Source organism: Melanerpes formicivorus, unplaced genomic scaffold (genome assembly GCF_026170545.1).
Source record: "Melanerpes formicivorus ecotype bairdi unplaced genomic scaffold, bMelFor1.0.p_v2 SCAF_3, whole genome shotgun sequence".
Classification (NCBI taxonomy): Eukaryota; Metazoa; Chordata; class Aves; order Piciformes; family Picidae; genus Melanerpes; species Melanerpes formicivorus.
In genome coordinates this window covers 5,049,726-5,068,438 of record NW_027142355.1, presented here as the reverse complement: position 1 = coordinate 5,068,438, position 18,713 = coordinate 5,049,726, and the positions used below count along the sequence as shown (strand labels likewise).

General features: G+C 44.0%; 1 protein-coding gene across 2 annotated transcripts in view; it reads left to right on the top strand.

The window, feature by feature from the left end:
- Nucleotides 1–18,713, top strand: part of LOC137455036 (synaptotagmin-1) — a 535,786-nt gene that overhangs the window by 417,647 nt on the left and 99,426 nt on the right. For both annotated transcript variants that reach the window (XM_068165552.1, XM_068165544.1), the window contains exon 8: nucleotides 2,046–2,213. In XM_068165552.1, the coding sequence (XP_068021653.1) occupies nucleotides 2,046–2,213 (168 nt within the window). The remainder of the gene's footprint in view (nucleotides 1–2,045; nucleotides 2,214–18,713) is intronic.

Genomic DNA, 18,713 nt, shown 5'->3' with positions numbered 1-18,713 from the left:
CTCAGCACTCCAGGTGGGGTCTCACCAGGGCTGAGTAGAGGGGGAGGATCACCTCCCTCGACCTGCTAGCCACACTTCTCCTGATGCAGCCCAGGATCTGATTGGCTTTGCTGGCTGCAAGTGCACACTGAGAGCTCATGTTGAGCTTCTTGTCCACCAGCACCCCCAAGTCTCTCTCTTCAGGGCTACTTTCCAGCCAGTCACTGCCCAGCCTGTATTTGTGCCTGGGATTGCCTCGACCCAGATGCAGGACCCTGCACTTGCTCTTATTGAACTTCATGAGGTTGGCTTGTGCCCACCTCTCCAGCCTGTCAAGGTCCCTCTGGATGGCCTCCCTTCCCTCCAGCGTGTCTGCTGCACCACACAGCTTGGTGTCATCAGCAAACTTGCTGAGGGTGCACTCAATGCCACTGTCCATGTCCCCCACAAAGATGTTGAATAAGACAGGTCCCAGGACTGATCCCTGAGGGACTCCGCTTGTCACTGGCCTGCACTGGGACATGGAGCCATTGACAGCCACTCTTTGGGTGCGGCCATCCCCTGGTGCAGCTTGAAGACTCTGTCCTCTCCTTTTGTCACTGTTGCCTGGGAGAAGAGACCAACCCCCACTTGGCTACAATCACCTTTCAGGTAGTTGTAGACAGCAATAAGGTCTCCCCTGAGCTTCCTCTTCTCCAGGTTAAACAACCCCAGCTCCCTCAGCCTCTCCTCACAGGGCTGTGCTCCAGACCCCTCCCCAGCCTTGTTGCCCTTCTCTGGACATGTTACAGCATCCCAACATCTTTCTTAATCTGGGGGGCCCAGGACTGGACACAGTCCTCGAGGTGTGACCTAACCTGTGCTGAGTACAGGGCAGAATGACTTCCCTGTTCCTGTTGGCCACACTATTCCTAATTCAGGCTTTTGTTTCTCTTTTTATATGGACAATTAATAGAGAAATGTTTACTGAAGCCCATGGAAACCGTTTATACTTGCAGAGAATATACAGATGGGCCAAGTGTTCAATGCAAGTCCAATCAATTCCCAAATCAGACCTCTCTGGACTGACACTCAAGTGTAGCTTACCTGAACTAGGGCTACAGGAAGGATGGAGAGAGACTGTTTGCAAAGGCCTGCAGGGACAGGACAAGGATCAATGACTTCAAACTAGAGAAGAGCAGATTTAGATTGGATGTTAGGAACAAGTTCTTTCCTATGAGGGTGGTGGAACACTGGAACTGGTTGCCCAGGGAGGTGGTTGAGGCTCCTTCACTGGAGGTATTCAAGGTGAGGCTGGAAGAGGCCCTGGGCAGCCTGATCTAGTTGGGGATGTCCCTGCTGATTGCAGAGAGGTTGGACTGGATGACCTTTGGAGGTCCCTTCCAGCCTGGACCATTCTGTGATCTTCATCTGAATATTTAAAATGTGAGTCATAAACATCCTGACCTACAGCATCTGTCTGCAACATATCAGAACAGCTGGAGAATTAGTCTGACCTTGGCCTTCTGCCATCATAATTTCTAGCTATATGCTGTGACTTACAAAGCACCTTATAGTCTGTGGTGTGAAAGGTAGAGGAATAATAAAATACACCTTGGTAAGTACTAGGTAGTGGTACTGTTTAGTGTCTAATCAGTGTCATATACAGCAAACCAGGTCTGGCTTTATCATCAGTCTGGGGGCTACCTGTTTGTGATTGATGACAGCTGATTTCCTGAAGGAAAGACACCGCTGCGTGAAAGTTCCAATGTCTTTAGTGCAAATAATTGGACTTCCCCTTCCAGTTTCATCACCCACAAAATGATTTGAAGCAGAATGAGAAAAACCCAGGGAGTGATGAGTGAGCTGCCACATTGTTCTATCGAGTGCCAGAGCCTGGTCTCAACACACACTGCACCTGGTGACTCTGAAACAAATACACCTCATAATTTTTCCTGCAGTTCAATTTACCTGAGATGACAGATGATAAACCAAAGAAATAGATTTGCATTGTAGTGGGCTGATCTTTATTGTCTCAGATAACAGACTTTTGTCATTTTCTCTGTTGTTTCTTTTTTCCTTTGCAGGTGCCATACTCTGAGCTGGGAGGAAAAACTTTAGTGATGGCAGTTTACGACTTCGATCGCTTCTCCAAACATGATATCATTGGGGAATATAAGGTTGCAATGAACACAGTGGACTTTGGTCATGTCACTGAGGAGTGGAGGGATTTGCAAAGTGCAGAGAAGGAAGAGGTAAGACCAATCAGCCTTTCCTTTTTTCCCCAGGACACTTCAGCTAGAGAAACAGTCATGCCAGCAGCACTTTTTTTGCCTAGACAGCTCCCATCTGTTATCAGCATTTCTCAGACTTACTACACCTGATGAATTTCTGATAAACATCTTTTCCAATACTCACTGAATGGTACATTCTCCTTTGCTAATCCTGTTTTCAATCTATTTGATACTTTATGGAACATATTAAGGAAGTTTTCACGAGTTTGACTTTTTCTTGAAGGGATGCAGTTTGGGCACATGAAATTTGCATTGGAATTATATCTGCAGTGTGCATTTAGGCTTCTATGTGACCTTAATCATCCTCAGTATTTGCATCTTCTTGTGCATGAAGATAATGGTAGGTTTTCCTTGACAGACCTTACTGCAATACCCTAGTTTATCTGAACTGCTATGAAATAATATCCATTAGAATTATGTATTTGAGAAGGACTTTGAACAGCCTCTCACTCAAGCATTAATCACCTTTTTAATTGTCCTCTCTTGTGCCAACATCCTGTAGTTTCATGATTTAGCAGGTACAGTGCTACATATACACAGAACACTTGTTGGCAATGTTTGATCACTAAATTGTGAAATCCTATGATGTTCATACTGACACATCCACCTCCTTGCTTATCATAATGCCATTTTGTACTCAGTTTTACATTCTTTTTCCTCTTGATTGCTACATAGCTGCCACTCATAATAGACAGAGTGCACATCATGCTTCAATTCTCTGGTGTCAGAAGAACCTGAGTTTGAATTCCTTGTCTAATTTAGCCAGTAAGCTGCTTTGGATTTAAACCTTAGTTTCCATAATTAAAGGGGGAAATCTCTGGATGAAATATTTTCTTGATATGAGTGACAGAAACCTGAATATTTGCTTTAGACTACAAGTGGTAAAAAATTCAGCAGATGCTGAGCTTTACAGCCTTCCCAGATTTTCAAAAATGCTTGATTTCAGTCTTGCCTTTTTGTGTGTTTGAGTGCTTGTATTTTGAGATGTCTGTCTTGTGCTGCTTATTGATTTGAAAGTCACTGTTGCATTGAGACTATTCTGCATGGCACATCTCTCTTGGGCTCTCTGATTGCTTGTGACACTAACATCCATGATACACGGGGCATTTTGCTTCCACTCTTAGTGATAAAGATGAAAATGAAAAAGAGCAGGAATAGGAAGCTTGCAGTTCAAGGGCCCTGTTGCTTCAAAGCTGCAGCATACCAGAAAGCTAGAAGTATCAAATCGGAGTGCATTAATCCTTCCAAACTTAATAATGTATCAAACTGGACTTCTATTGCACTGTTGTGTGTGGTAGCAAATTGCTTCATGTTTTTCTGTTGCAAAATACTACACAAATAGGAACTGAACCTTCACCTTTTTAGTGTAACTTCAAGCTTTGATAATGCAGACAATGATACCCATAAGCAGGTTAGTGTGGCTTTTATCTGTCTTCTGGCAGAGAGCTTCTGGAGTTCTGAGTTCTCTGCCTCACAGTCACAATGAAGCCTGACTCAGCTCCTTGATTATTTCATAAAGTTGGTATCCTGCTAGGTATAAACTACAACTACGGAAAGCTACTTCCAAATATGCATTCTGACTCCAAATATGATTATGACTTGGATCAGGACAAGGGGCAATGGGTGGAAGTTAGGGCATAGGAAGATCCATGGAAACATGAGGAAGAATTTTTTGCCCTGTGAGGGTGACAGAACACTGAAACAAGCTGCCCAGGGAGGTTGTGGAGTCTACCTGTCTGAAGATATTCAAGACCTATCTGGCTGTGTTCCTGCATGATGTGTTCTAGGTGATCCTGCTCTGTTGGGGGTCTGGACTGGATGAGCTTTTGAGGTCCCTTCCAGCCCCTAACATTCTGTGATTCTGTAAGGTAACTTTTTAAAAACTCCCCAGCTCAAAGTATTTGGGTGCTAGAAGAATATTAGAAGAGCTTTGGATGGTTTGCACTAGGGACAAAACCTAGGCTGTAACTTATTCTTTCAGACCCAGCTGAACTGACAGGTGTGTTTTCACAAGTGTTTGACATTTGTCTGTGCAACTATATTTGCATGAGAGTCAGGTTAACTAGCAGAAACTAGTTTGCCTCATTTCTTAGAACCTGAGCCCTCACTTTTCTTCAGATTTCAGGTACTATGTATATAGGATGTTTAGGCATTGGAAGGGACCTCCAGAGATCATTAAGTCCAACACCCCTGCCAGAGCAAGACCATAGAATCTAGCTCAGGTCACACAGGAATGCATCCAGATGAGTCTTGAAAGTCTCAATAGAAGGTGACTCCACAAAACCTCTTGGGAGCCTGTTCCAGTGCTCTGTGACCCTCCCAGTCAAGAAGTTCCTCCTCATGTCGAGGTGGAACCTCCTATGCTGTAGTTTACAGTCAATACCCCTTGTTCTATCTCAGGGCACAAGGTTGTCCCCTCCCTCTTGACACCCAGCCCTCAGATATTGATAGATATTGATCAGATCCCTTCTTAGCCTTCTCTTCCCCAGACTAAACAGTCCCAGGGCTCTCAGTCTCTCTTCATAGGGTAGATGCTCAAGACCCCTAATCATCCTTGTGGCTCTCCATTGGACTCTCTCCAGCAGGTCTCTGTCTCTCTTGAACTGGGGAGCCCAAAACTGGACACAGAATTGCAGATGTGGTCTCAGCAGGGCATAGTAGAGGGGGAGAAGAACCTCCCCAGCCCTGCTGGCCACACTTTTCTCCAAGGTCTTTCTCCTTGGAGCTGCTTCCCAGCAGAGCTGCCTCTACCCTCTCCTAGCACCTGCTGTTATTCCTGCCCCGATGCAGGACCCTGCATTTGTCCTTATTGAACTTCATGAGGTTTGCCTTCACCCAGCTCTCAACCTGTCCAGCTCTGGTTGGAGGGCAACACAGCCTGACAGGTGTCAGCCACCCCCAGTTTTGCATCATCAGGAACTTGCTGAGGGTACTCTCAATCCCCTCGGCTGGGTCATTGATAAAGATATTGAACAAAACTGGAGACAGTTATTGAACAAAACTGATCCCTGGGGAGCACCACTGGCCACAGTCCTCCAAGGTGACTCTGGGACTGATGATGACCCTCTGAATTCTGTTGTTGAGTTTACAATCCACCTCATGGACCAACCCTCTGTGCCACATTTCTTGAGCTTTTCTATGAGGATATTCTGGGAGACAGTATCAAAAGCCTTACTGAAGTCAAGGTAGGTGACATCCACTGCTCTTACCTCATTTATCCATTTGGTCATGGTTTCATAGAAGGCTATCAGATTAGTCAGGAAGGATCACCCCTTGGTAAATCCATGTTGGCTACTCCTTATAACCTTCTTGTCTGCCATGTGGTTAGAGATGACCTCCAGGATGAGCTGCTCCATGAGGGGTGGAGGTGAGGCCAATTGATCTGTAGTTGCCTTGTAACTGATGTAGGTAACAGATGTAGATCAGGGGAGTGCATTGCATCCAAAAGGACTTAATTTATTTTTGATCTCATGTGAAACCTTTACTTCTGTCATATAGGTTAAAGAATTGCTTAGCACAGTTTAGGAACAAAACCAAAACCAAACAAAACCACAAAACTTCTACAAGAACCAAGAGGGTTACATCTGTCAGTGGTTTGGGAACTGCATTTCCCTGGAAATGTCATTCATATTTCCATATTTGACTACTGCCAAGTACCTCACCATTTTCAATATTCTGGCCTCTGCTCCACAACAAAGATGCCATACAAATTCTAGTACATTTTAGGAGATGGTAAGTAGGGGACAAAAATGTGGGAGAGGTCCTGTCACCACAAATCTGTTATGAGCTGACACAGAATCACAGAATTGTCAGGGTTGGGAGGGACCTCAAGGATCATCCAGTTCCAACCCCCCTGCCATGGCCAGGGACACCTCACACTACAGCAGGTTGCTCAGAGCCACATCCAGCCTGGTCTTAAAAATCTCCAGGGATGAGGCTTCCACCACCTCCCTGGGTAACTTCTTCCAGTGTCTCACCACCCTCATGGGGAAGAACTTCTTCCTAACATCCAATCTGAATCTACCCATGTCTAGTTTTCTTCCATTCCCCCAGTTCTATCATTCCCTGACACCCTGAAAAGTTCCTCCCCAGCTTTCCTGTACCCCTCTTAGGGTACTGGAAGGCCACAAGAGGGTCTCCTGGGCGCCTTCTCTTCTCCAGACTGAACAGCCCCAATTCTCTGAGTCTGTCTCCATAGCAGAAGAGCCCCAGCCCTCTGATCATCCTCATGGCCCTTCTCTGGACACATTCCAGACATTTCATAATTTACAGCAGACACAGCTGCAGCGAGGCAGTACCATGTCTTCAGAATTAGTAAATATAGTACTGCACACACAAAAGCTAACACGATTTAGCTGTGCCAGATGTGTAGCAACAGACACATGCTCGTCTTTTGGTGGTGATCATGAACATGATACGGCAGTCTGTTTTTCCTAATTGTAAGAAAACATGATAAAAAACAAATTAAAACCTTAGCAACTGGATTTCATCCAAAAATGTAGGCCAAATGTAATTAGATTACCACCAAAACCACTTTTTTTGTGGAATATTGTGCACATTGTAATTGGCTAATGAATTTGTCCTTGAAAAACACATCTGTTTCTGGTCCGTGCTGTTTGAGATATGACTTGTTTGATTTCTTTTATGCCCTCATCCCATTTAGGTAAGTTGGTCAGTTCTTAACAAGCTAGCACTATCTAGAACCCATAATATGCTTGCAATTGGTATCAGACACTAAACTGGCTGTTGAGGTCTTTTCCAACCTTATTGATTCTATGATTCTATGAATTATGAGCCCTAAACAGGATGTATACCAAAGCAAATCAGTGGCAGTTGTCACCAGTCACTTTGAAAGAGCCATCTAAGTGGCATCCGTCAGAGCATAAAAATCTTATTCTCTTCTTATTCTATGTCAAATTCAGTTGATGCACATCACAGAATGTACAATTTTATTAATACAACAATCATGGAGGGCAAAATCATTTTATAGAATTCTAGAATGGCTTAGGTTGGAAGGGACCTTAGACACCATCTACTCCAACTTCCCCACCATGGGCAGGGACACCTCTCAACCAGACTTGACTGCTCAAGGCCTCATCCAGCCTGGCCTTGAACAGCTCCAGGGAGGAGGCATCAACAGCCTTCCTTGGCAACCTATGCCAGAGTCTCACCACCCTTGTCTTCCTAATATCCAGTCTAAACCCACTCTCCCCTAGCTTGAAACTATTCCCCCTTATCCTATTACTTGACAGCCTTATGAAAAGTCCCTATTCAGCCTTCCTGTAAGATCCCTTCAGGTATTGGAAGGCAGCTCTAAGGCCTCCATGGAGTCTTCTCTTCTCCAATCTGAACAACCAGAGCTCCCTCAGCCTATCCTCATAGTAGAGGTGTTCCAGCCCTTTGGTCGTCTTTGTGGCCCTTCTCTGGACTCCCTCCAGCAGACCTGTATCTAGTTTATCTTCTTTTTCTCATAAAGCTCCACTGTACTTTCCATCCCTTTTTTTCACCCCTAAATGGTCTTGAATTTGATGGCAGAGGATGAAGGTTTAATGAAATATTTGAAGGTCTACCTGTCACAGCCCAGCCATTTGACTGGCATCTTTCTGACACCACATTCTCTTCTGGGGAATGTCTTATTAATATATTTATGTTAATGAAGCACTTTGAAGGTACATGGCTTTATGTAAGCATTTGTTATGACTGTGAGAGGGCTTTGGGAATGTGCAAGTCTGTACAATGACTGCTAAATAGTGGGGAGGCCACTACTAGTGAGCTGCTTACCTTGAATCCTTTTTGCCTGGCTGCTTTTAGCTCTGCTGTCCTTGTGAATATATGGAGGTGATTTATCTAGTAGGCCTTCAGTCTCGTATGACTGAGAGCTTGAGAGGGAAAAGTGGTAGATACTGAAAGATTATTCACTTTTACCAAGAATGACATATGATAGTCTGGGCACAGTGCTCAAAAACAGATGATCAGAGTTTGCCCCTCTGTGTCATCTACCAGATGTCACTGCCATTAACTTCATCTGAGTAAACACTGCACCCAATATCTGTTATCACTCCAGTACAGGAGGCCAGACAGTCCTCTGCTTTACTCACAGCAGTGTGAATCATACTGGGAGTCATCTTCTGAACACTTCAACTAATTTCCCTCCAGTTATTTTGTTATGTTGGCACTCAAGTTGAAAACCTGCTGCAGCAAACATTCCAAGATGTTTTAGGGAATATAAGGAAGAACGGAAACAATTCTTTCCCTTGAAAGCAATGGTGAAGCAGAGCCTTACTCAGTGAGGAGAAGGATCTTCCACCTGCCAGTATCAACTACCAAGGGTTCTACAGATGTCTTATGACTGTTGCCACATATGACTCTATGCATTATACAGAATACAGAGGATTAATCAGGTTGGAATAAACCTTTGAGATCATCAAGTCCAACCTATCACCCAACACCATGGAATCAACTAAACCATGGCACAAAGCGCCTCAACCAGCAGGCATCCACCATGGGTAGATGACATGATGAATGGATGCTCATGTCACCTTGGGTTGTGATGGGTATATTTTGTACACAGCTTTTGAGTTGCACATCTGCTGGAAAACACCAGCAGGATGCAAAACAGCTTCTCTCCGACATGATGCATAATACCAAGCAGCAGAAATGCTTCAGTGCTGCCTTGGAGAGAGGTGAGATGCAAAGCAGTCAGCACTTGGGGTTGTGGGGTAGCAGTTCTGTGAAGCTTAATGTGCACTGTTCATGAGGGTTGCTCTTTCCTTCCTCTTCAAACAAGAAGTTGAAGGAAGGAAACAGAGAAGTGAGCCAGGAATGGATATATTTAATACCTAGATATGCTTCATAGAAGTTGGACATTGTCCCTTTGTACTCAGTTCTGTTGAGGCCACACCTCAAATGTTGTGTCCAATTTGGGGCAGCTCAGTCCAAGAGAGATGTGGAGGTGCTGGAGCCCGTGCAGAGGAGAGCAAGGAAGCTGTGAAGGGCCTGGAGGATAAATCTGATGAAGAGCAACTGAAGGAGCTGGCGATGGTTGGTGTGAAAAAGAGGAGACTGAGGGGAGACCTTATTGCTGTCCACAGCTACCTTAAAGGACCTTATGGGGAGGCTGCTGCTGGTCTCTTGTTCTATCACAGTGATAGAACAAGATGGAATGGCCTCAAGCTGCCACTGGGTAGATTAAAACTGGATATTAGGAAAAAGATTTTCAGGGCAAGAGTGGTCGGGCATTGGAATGTGCTGCCCAGGGAGGTGGTTGAGTTACTAAGCCTGGATGTGTTTAAAGGTGGTTTGGTGCTTGGGGCTATGGTTTAGGGGCAAACCTTGTACAGTAGGGTTCTTGGTTGTACTTGGTGAATTCTGAGGGTCTTTTCTAACTTGAATGTTTCTGTGATTCTGTGATTGAATCCTCAGCACTGGAACTTGAGAGAGTTAAGGCCGAAGAATGTTTTTACAAATGTCACTGGCAGGTCACAGCAGCAAATCACTGTCATTTTCTCTTATATCAGAGATGGACAGATGATCTAATAGGCCTTTCTTGTCCCTAATAGGAACACTTAGTTCTTATACAGCTTTGTAGACAGCACAGTGCTGTGCAAAAGAATCTGTACCATCCCTATGGAAGTGCTGCCAGAGTGTCAGGCAAATTTTGAAGTGTGAGGTCTCATTTATTTAGCTGCACATTCTATTGGATCACTAAGTTTGATGCTCAAGTTTTCTTCTTCTCACACACAATTAAAACTTTTAAATGTTGCACATAAAGGGGGAATGAATTTTCAGGTTTTGTGGTAGTTACATAAAGTAACTGCACAATGTTGAACGTGCACTCAACATTCTAAGTGCAGCATTTGTCCTGCAGAGACTGCAGAGCTGGGCCCATGACAACTTCATAAGGTTCAACAAGAGTAAGTGCAAGGTCCTGCATCTGGCTCAGGGCAATCCCAGGCACTGACATAGGCTGGGCAGTGACTGGCTTGAGAGTAGCCCTGAAGAAAAGGCATTGAGAGTGTTGGTGGATGAGCTCAACATAAGCCACCACCGTGCACTCGCAGCCCAGAAAACCAACCAGATCCTGGGCTGCAACAAGAGAAGTGTGGACAGCAGGGCAAAGGTGGTGATTCTCCTCCTCTACTCCACTCTGGTGAGACCCCACCTCTGGAGTACTGTGTCCAGTTCTGGAGCCCCTATTACAGGAGGGATCTGGAGGGGCTGGAATGTGTCCAGAGAAGGGCCACGAGGATGATCAGAGGGATGGAGCTCCTCTGCTATGGAGGCAGACTGAAGAAGTTGGGGCTGTTCAGTCTGGAGAAGAGAAGGCTCCGAGGAGACCTAATTGTGGCCTTCCAGCATCTTAAGCGGGGCTACAAGAAAGCTGGGGAGGGAGTTTTTAGGGTGTCAGGGAGTGAAAGGACTGGGGGGAGTGGAGCAAAACTAGAAATGGGTAGATTCAGATTGGATGTTAGGAAGAAGTTCTTCAGCATGAGGGTGGTGAGACACTGGAAGAGGTTGCCCAGGGAAGTGGTGGAAGCCTCATCCCTGGAGGTTTTTAAGGCCCATGGCAGGAGGGTGGATGCTTGGGTCCCTTCCAATCCTAACAATTCTATGATTCTATGAATCTGATAGACAGAGAACAGAAGAGAGGTTCTTGAATTTGAGAGTAAACAAGCCAAATTTGAGCTTCCTCAGCAATGAATTTGTTGAAGATGTTGGCATGTTGTGATTTTAAGAGTAAAACTATATGGCTCAAGTGGAGTGGCTGTATTACTGCTTCAGCCTATTAGAACTATGCATTTCTTTTCTCACCTTTCATACTCAGAACTGCTGGCAATCACACTGTCTGCCTTCCTTGAGTATTGCCTTTCTCAACTCCCTCTCAGGAAGAGACATCTATGAGGAGAGGCTGAGGGAGCTGGAGTTGCTTAGCCTGGAAAAGTGGAGGCTCAGGAGAGACCTCCTTGCTGTCTACAACTACCAGAAGGGAGATTGTAGCCAGGTGGGGATTGGTCTCTTCTCCCAGGAAACCAGCACCAGAACAAGAGGACACAGTCTCAGGCTGCACTATGGGAGGTTTAGGCTGGAGGTTAGGAAGAAATTCTTCCCAGAGAGAGTGATTGGCCATTGGAATGTGCTGCCCAGGGAGGTGGTGGAGTTGCCATCACTGGAGATGTTTAGGAGTAGACTTGATAGGGTGCTTAGTGCCATGGTTTAGTTGATTAGATGGTGTTGGGTGATAGGTTGGACTTGGTGATCTCAAAGATATTTTCCAACCTGGTCTGGTCTATTCTATTCTATTCTATTCTATTCTATTCTATTCTATTCTATTCTATTCTATTCTATTCTATTCTATTCTATTCTATTCTATTCTATATGACTCCAGGTAAAATTTTCTGGTAACAGTTTTATTGGCACTAGAAGATCATAAAAAGGTAATAAAAGGCAATAAAAGCAATAAAAGACAAACAAAGCAGCATGCTGGGCTTGAGAGGGGACAAAACTCCACCCCCACAGCACTTTTACAATAGCTTTCTTCATCCTATATAGCCACATCATCTACATGAACAAGCTTATGCTAAATAGAAGGCAGGCATACGATAATGAGTTTTCAGAATAGGTGATCAAATCCCTGCTCCCTGCATTCTGTGTGGTAAGGGTCAAAGCATCCACTTTCACACATGCTCAGTCATCCAGGCTTCTTATCTGAAGAAAACAATTTCCTTGTTCTGAATGTTTATCTTTAAGACAGCTCCTTCTCAGCCTTGATGTCTCCAATTAACCAGACACAGTCTCCGTGCAAGTCTGCAAAACAGGCCCCTTTGTCCTCAAAACAGGCCTCACAAGCTCCTGACCCTTAATCCCTGTGCACTCTGAATTTTATACTTTTAACATAAATCACTAGTATATTCATCACATATTCTATGCTATTCTATTCTATTCTATTCTATTCTATCTACCTTAGGTGGTCAGAGGCATTCTTGGGTTATGGCAAAAAGAATGGAATTGTCTTAGTTGAAAGCAAAAGGCAACTTGTCCTGAATCATCTCAGACTATCTGAGAGTAGAAAAGGAAGACATCTGTGGCAGTGTTAAATTCAGAATGCTGAGGCCCTCCTCTTTCTGTACAGTATTTATTCTAGGATCAGAAAAGCTTCATTGCCAAAAACCTTCTGGCTTGCAGTTGTGGAAAGGCATCTTGAGGTTAAATTGTGCTGGCAAAGAAGATGCTACACTTGGTGCAAAGCATCTAATGATCCATACACAAAATAATAACAATAATTGTATTGACTCTGGAAAAACTATATTCAAAGGAACTAGGAGAAAGTTACAAGGCCAAAGGATGGAGCAGTGGACAGTGCCCCACCTTTGCCTTTTGGTGTTATTGTTTGGGTTTCTGTCATTTAGGTATAGGATATTTAAAAATGCTTAATAGAGGAGAGAGGCCAAGGAGGTCAACATGTAGTGGCATTTGAATGGTGTTTTCATGGGCTTTTGAGAAAGCTGCTGACTGGGATCAAAACTGTCTTAGAGTTCTTCTTTAAAAGGCTTAAGCAGAATTGGTATCACTTAGGTGCTGGAAGTATTCTCCATGTACCTGCAACTGGTTGAGTTAGATAGCTGATGGTTCAGTCATTTGCATGGGCTGAAGTATATCCCAAGTGGAAGGCACTAGCACTACACTACAAAGAGAGATTTTGACTGCAATCTGCCAAAGGAATTCCAGAGAATCCAGCCATAATTATGAAGCAGAATCAGGTAACTGATGTGCAAGGGCCACAGAGCATGCTATATATGGATTTCCCTGCATTGTTCTCTGCCTGGACTTTAATATACTTACTTATTTCTCTGACTACCAGCATCAGTGAATGCATCATCCGGAATCAAGAATTGCATTTCTCACTGAGATTCACAGAATCACAGAATATTAGGGACTGTTAGGGACCTTGAAAGCTCATCCAGTCCAACCTCCCTGCCACAACAGGGTTACGTAGAGCAGATCACACAGGAACACATCCAGGCAGGTCTTTAATATCTCCAGACAGGGAGACTCCACAACCCCCCTGGGCAGCATCTTCCAGTGTTCTGTCACCCTCACAGGGAAATAATTGTTCCTTCTGTTTCCATGGAACTTCCTATGCCTCAGCTTTCACCATTGCCCCTTGTGCTGGTATTGGGCATCACCCAGAAGAGCCTGGCTCCAGCCTCTGGGCACTCACCCTGCACAGCTTTATCAACAGCAATAAGGTCAGCTCTCAGGCTCCTCCTCTCCAAACTAAAGAGCCCCAGCTCTCCTTATAAGGGAGATGTTTCACTTCCCTGGTCTTATGTTTGTGGCTCTGTGCTGGGCTCTAAGCAGATTCTAGGCTGGATTCTTTGGCAGAAGCTTTGCAGTAGTCCAGGCTGATACCCAATTTCCCTTTCTCCCCCCACTTTGCAAACCGACAGTGGCAAAAATCATTATCTCATTGCTGTTACAAAGAAGGATGAGAAGCCAAGGGAAGCTGTAAGATAGCTGTATCAAAATGTACTGTCAGAAGTGTCCTTAGGAGGAGCTTCAGAACAGAGACCAGCATTTTAATAATCACAAGGAAGGAAAAGCTCTCACAAAGAAGACGACAGCTTTTTAACTAAAGGTTTGAGGCATAGTCTACCACTCTGGTCCCCTCGCTTTGTTGTGCCCACTCCATACAGAACTAAACCATCTTGGCTTCCAGAAGCATCAGAGAATGTATTTCTGAAAAGCTTTAATACAAGGTTTAGGAATAGTGGTCCGAGAAAAAAAAGAGATTAGCCACTTTCTATTCTTTTTTTTTTTATTTTTTTTTCAGCTGTCAGCTCTTAAATACCAATTTAGACCATGTCAGGGATTACCATAGTAACCATTTAACCTCTTTTCAGAGCCTATTGTGTTTCAGTTTAGTTTAACAAAGAGTTTAACTGGCATTTGAAGCACTTTCTGTTGTGACAGGAGTTAGCACCAAGTGCCCTTATTTTAGAGAAATCACCCTTAGAGTCTAAACCATAACACTTCATTTTCCATCAGTTCCCCGGGATGGAGCTTTTATTGTTTTTCTGCTAATATTTTAAGAGGTAGAGTTTATCAGTTTAGGATGTATTATCAGATCTTATTTCTAGGCTAAGTGATTTAGAATCATAGAATTGTTAAGGTTGGAAGGGACCTCAAGGATCATCCAGTTCCAACCCCACTGCCATGGGCAGGGACATCTCACGCTAGCACAGGTAGCCCAGAGCCAGATCCAGCCTCCTCTTAAAACCTTCCAGGGATGGGGCAGGCTTATTCCTACCAGTTAGACTGTATCATGAAACTCAGCCTTCCACCAGAGGTTCAAGGAATTCCTCACCTTGGCTGATGTATTGTTATGGTGTTGCTGGTGCTGTAGCTGAGTTGGGCTTAGAATAGAATAGAATAAACCAGGTTGGAAGAGACCTTCAAGATCATCGCGTCCAACCTATCAACTAATCCAACCCACCTAATCAACTAACCCATGCAACCAAGCACCCTATCAAGTCTCCTCCTGAACACCTCCAAGGACGGTGACTCCACCACCTCCCTGGGCAGCCCATTCCAAGGGGCAATCACTCTCTCTGGGAAGAATTTCTTCCTAAACCTCCCCTGGCGCAGCCTGAGACTGTGTCCTCTTGTTCTGGTGCTGGTTGCCTGGGAAAAGAGACCAACCTCCGCCTGTCTACAATCTCCCTTCAGGTAGTTGTAGAGAGCAATAAGGTCTCTCCTGAGCCTCCTTTTCTCCAGGCTAAGCAACCCCAGCTCCCTCAGCCTCTCCTCATAGGGTTTGTGTTCCAAACCCCTCACCAACTTTGTTGCCCTTCTCTGGACGCGTTCCAGCAAGTCAACATCCTTCCTAAACTGAGGGGCCCAGAACTGGATTGCAATCAACCCTCTGCATCTTTCCTCTTTCGTTTCTCTGGCCGTCTGTAGCTTACTCTGTGATTGTTATCATCATAACTAGAGAAACACTCAGGACATCTTTGTGCTGTTCCTGTCTAATTCTGTTTTGCAAAATCATAACTTACAGGAATAAAACCCTTTCCACAGAACAGCTTTTGTTCCGCATTTTATGGCTCCTTCCATTGGAGGCTAATGGAGAACTGACATCTCCAGTTTTTAAGATCTTGCAGTCTACCACATACAAACAGTTCCTTCTGAAGGACTGGTCATGGCTCATCGTTCACTTTCAATCACACAGAGTAGAGCAAATGTTGTTATTCTCAAGATGCTTGCATCATACAGAAGATTTTAAAAGATTAACGAGATAGATGTACCTTATCTGAGCATGAATGTTGATAATGTTGCTGCTAAACATAGAATAATAGAATCAATGAGGTTGGAAAAAACCTCAAAGATCATCAAGTCCAACCTGTCACCCAACACCTCTGACTACTAATCCATGGCACCAAATGCCGCATCCAATCCCCTCCTGAACACCTGTTTTTAATCACTGTCATCTAGGATTCCAATAGTGAAGAACTTTACTCCCAAGGATGATGCCACTGTATAAAAAAAACTTTTCTCCTCCTTTTCTCCCTGTCCCTCCAGACACTCATGGCATTGGCCACATGAAGGGAGAACATTATACAGTGTTTATTGATCTCTCAGATTCTTACTCCCTTTTTATTTTGCTTTTGCTTTTTTCTTCTCTTTTTTTATCTTCTTTTTTCTTTTTGTTTTTCTTTTTATTTTTCTTCTTTCTCTCTTTCTCTTTCTCTTTCTCTTTCTCTTTCTCTTTCTCTTTCTCTTTCTCTTTCTCTTTCTCTTTCTCTTTCTCTTTCTCTTTCTTTTTCTTTCTTCTCTTTCTCATTCTCTCTTTCTTTCTCTTTCTGTTTCTCTTTCTCTTTCTTTTTCTTTTTCTTTTCCTTTCCTTTTTTCCCCCCTTTTTTCATCTTCTTTTTATCCTTTTCCTTTTCCTTTTTCATGTTCTTTTTTTCCTTAACTGTTACCATCATTGTATATACCTGCATGAGTCACTTAAAGAAGTTGCACTTTCGGTCTGCCAGTCTAAAGTTGATTTTATTTGTTTTTAGTATCTGCATTGACCAAAGGTCTAACTCCTGCAAATCACTCCACCTCCTCACTTCTCAGAATTTTCTCACTCTGTGTGTGTGTGTGTTCATCCATGTGAGATGTAGACCAATGTACCAGACAGAAACACATCCTTTTCTTAGGTTGAGTCTTCTGTGATGGAAGCTTTTGCACAGGCTTTAACAGTTTTGAGAACAGCCTTTCATTGCATTAACTGACAAGGGGCAATCGATGGAAACTACAACACAGGAAGTTCCACCTCAACATGGGGGGGAACTTCTTCACTGTGAGAGTCACAGAGCACTGTAACAGGCTCACCAGAGAGGTTGTGGAGTCTCCTTCTCTGGAGACTTTCCAGCCCTGTCTGGATGCATTCCTGTGTCACCTGCACTAGATTCTATAGTCCTGCTCTGGCAGGGAGAGTTGGGCTCGATGATCTCTGGAGGTCCAACCCTCTAGCATCCTGTGATCTGTGACCTGGGACTTCTTATTTCAAATGGCTGCTTGGCTGGCTCACTCACTAGATGGATGGAGTGGTACTATAGCTTCCCTTCCAATGGCACAATTTCTAGAGTATGATTTTCTTTTCCTGTGAAGGGCTTGTATTTGGTTATAGCCAAGGAAATACTACTCCTGCAGAAGAACAATTTACTTGAAGCTACAATTATCAGTGTGCAGACAGAATTAATTTCTCATCTGCATTTGGACCTTGATGTTGCCTGTATGTGCTTTTTGCTGGCAAAGCACTTGATGAAAATACCTGTAAATGAATCCAGATGACATGGAGGCAAAGACATTTTCCTTGAACATTTTGCCTGCAATTACAATTACAGAAATAGCACAAAGGTAGGAGTTTCCAAACTAAAAGTGAGAATGAGAGGTCAAAGTGCTAAGCTATCGCTGCTTGATCAGCGAGATGCATTCGCCTACATCAGAACAGAATTAGGAGTTATTGCTCCTTACACTGTCACTGATATTAGCAACTCCATTTGGGAACCTTTCTCTAGTGCCTTTTTTTCCCCCCTTGTGGCTAATGTAGAGTCTTAGACATACACCTTGCCATAAAATTCTAAGTGAAGTCATTCTCTAGGCTATTACCATTACCTGGGGCTTATAGTTTTCTTTGGATGTCACCAGCACAGAGCATGGCACTGCAGCTTCTCTTTAGTATGTGCCACAGTGTGCAGACAGTGTGTGAGCTTCCATGAGAGCCTTAATGAATTTTAGGTGCTTCTTTAATTACTTTGGGTAATCTCCAGAGCTGCTGGCTTGTCTGGAATCCAGTTTTTTGGTTTGATGGGTTTTTTTTTGGTTGGTTTGTTTTGGTTTGGTTTCCTTTGCTTTGTTTTGTTTTGTTTTCTTTGTTTTTCCATAAATTCATCAGTAACTGTGAAAACAAACAGGAGGATCTTTGTTGATGAGTGGAGCTCAGGCTTCAAAACTGACAGCAACTCATTTTCATGTGAGTGCCCTGAGGTCTGCAGCTGCCATCCCCCTGTCTGTTAATTCCCAGCCCAGAATTAGAGAGCAGCAAGTTATGCTGGAAGTGTTTATACTCATTCACACAGGCTCACAGGATGTTAGGGGTTGGAAGGGACCTCCGAAGATCATTGAGTCCAACCCCCCTGCCAGAGCAGGACCATAGAATCTAGAGCAGGTCACACAGGAAGGCATCAAAATGAGTCTGGAAGGTCTCCAGAGAAGGAGACTCCACAACCTCTGTGGGCAGCCTGTTCCAGTGCACTGTGACCCTTACAGTAAAGACATTTTGCATCATGCTGAGGTGAAAATTCCTGTGCTGCAGTTTATATCCATTGCCCCTTGTCCTGTCACAAGGTGAAACTGAGCAGAGGCTGTGCCTTCATTCCTGACACCCAGCCCTCAGATATTTTTATACATTTACTAGATCCCCTTTCACTCTTCTCCTGTCCCTTCAGCCTCCTTTTCTCCAGGCTGAACAACCCCAGTTGCTTCAGATGCTCCCCACCAGCCCTGTTTTCCAGACCCATCCCCAGCTTTGTTGCCCTTCTCTATACCAGTTACAGCACCTCAATGACCTCCTTGGAGTGAGGGGTCCAAAACTAAACCTAGGATTCCAGGTGCAGTCTCATTAGTGCTGAGTACAGGGGAATGATGACCTGCAGTCTTTCAGTGACTTTTGTAGATTGAGTGGAGCAGCCAATATAAGTTTTGGATTCTCCAAGGCTGCAATCTTTTTCTATATATGTTTAGTCCATACATTATATTTTGGGAAGTGTTTAATACCTTAGAAGGTGAAACAGTAATTGCAATGGCAATGATAAATGTTAACTTGTAGGTAGGCATACAGAACAAATGGCAGTGGTGAGAGAATTCCAGCTTTCAGGAGGAATTTGAAAGGAAGTCACAAATTTGGAAGTA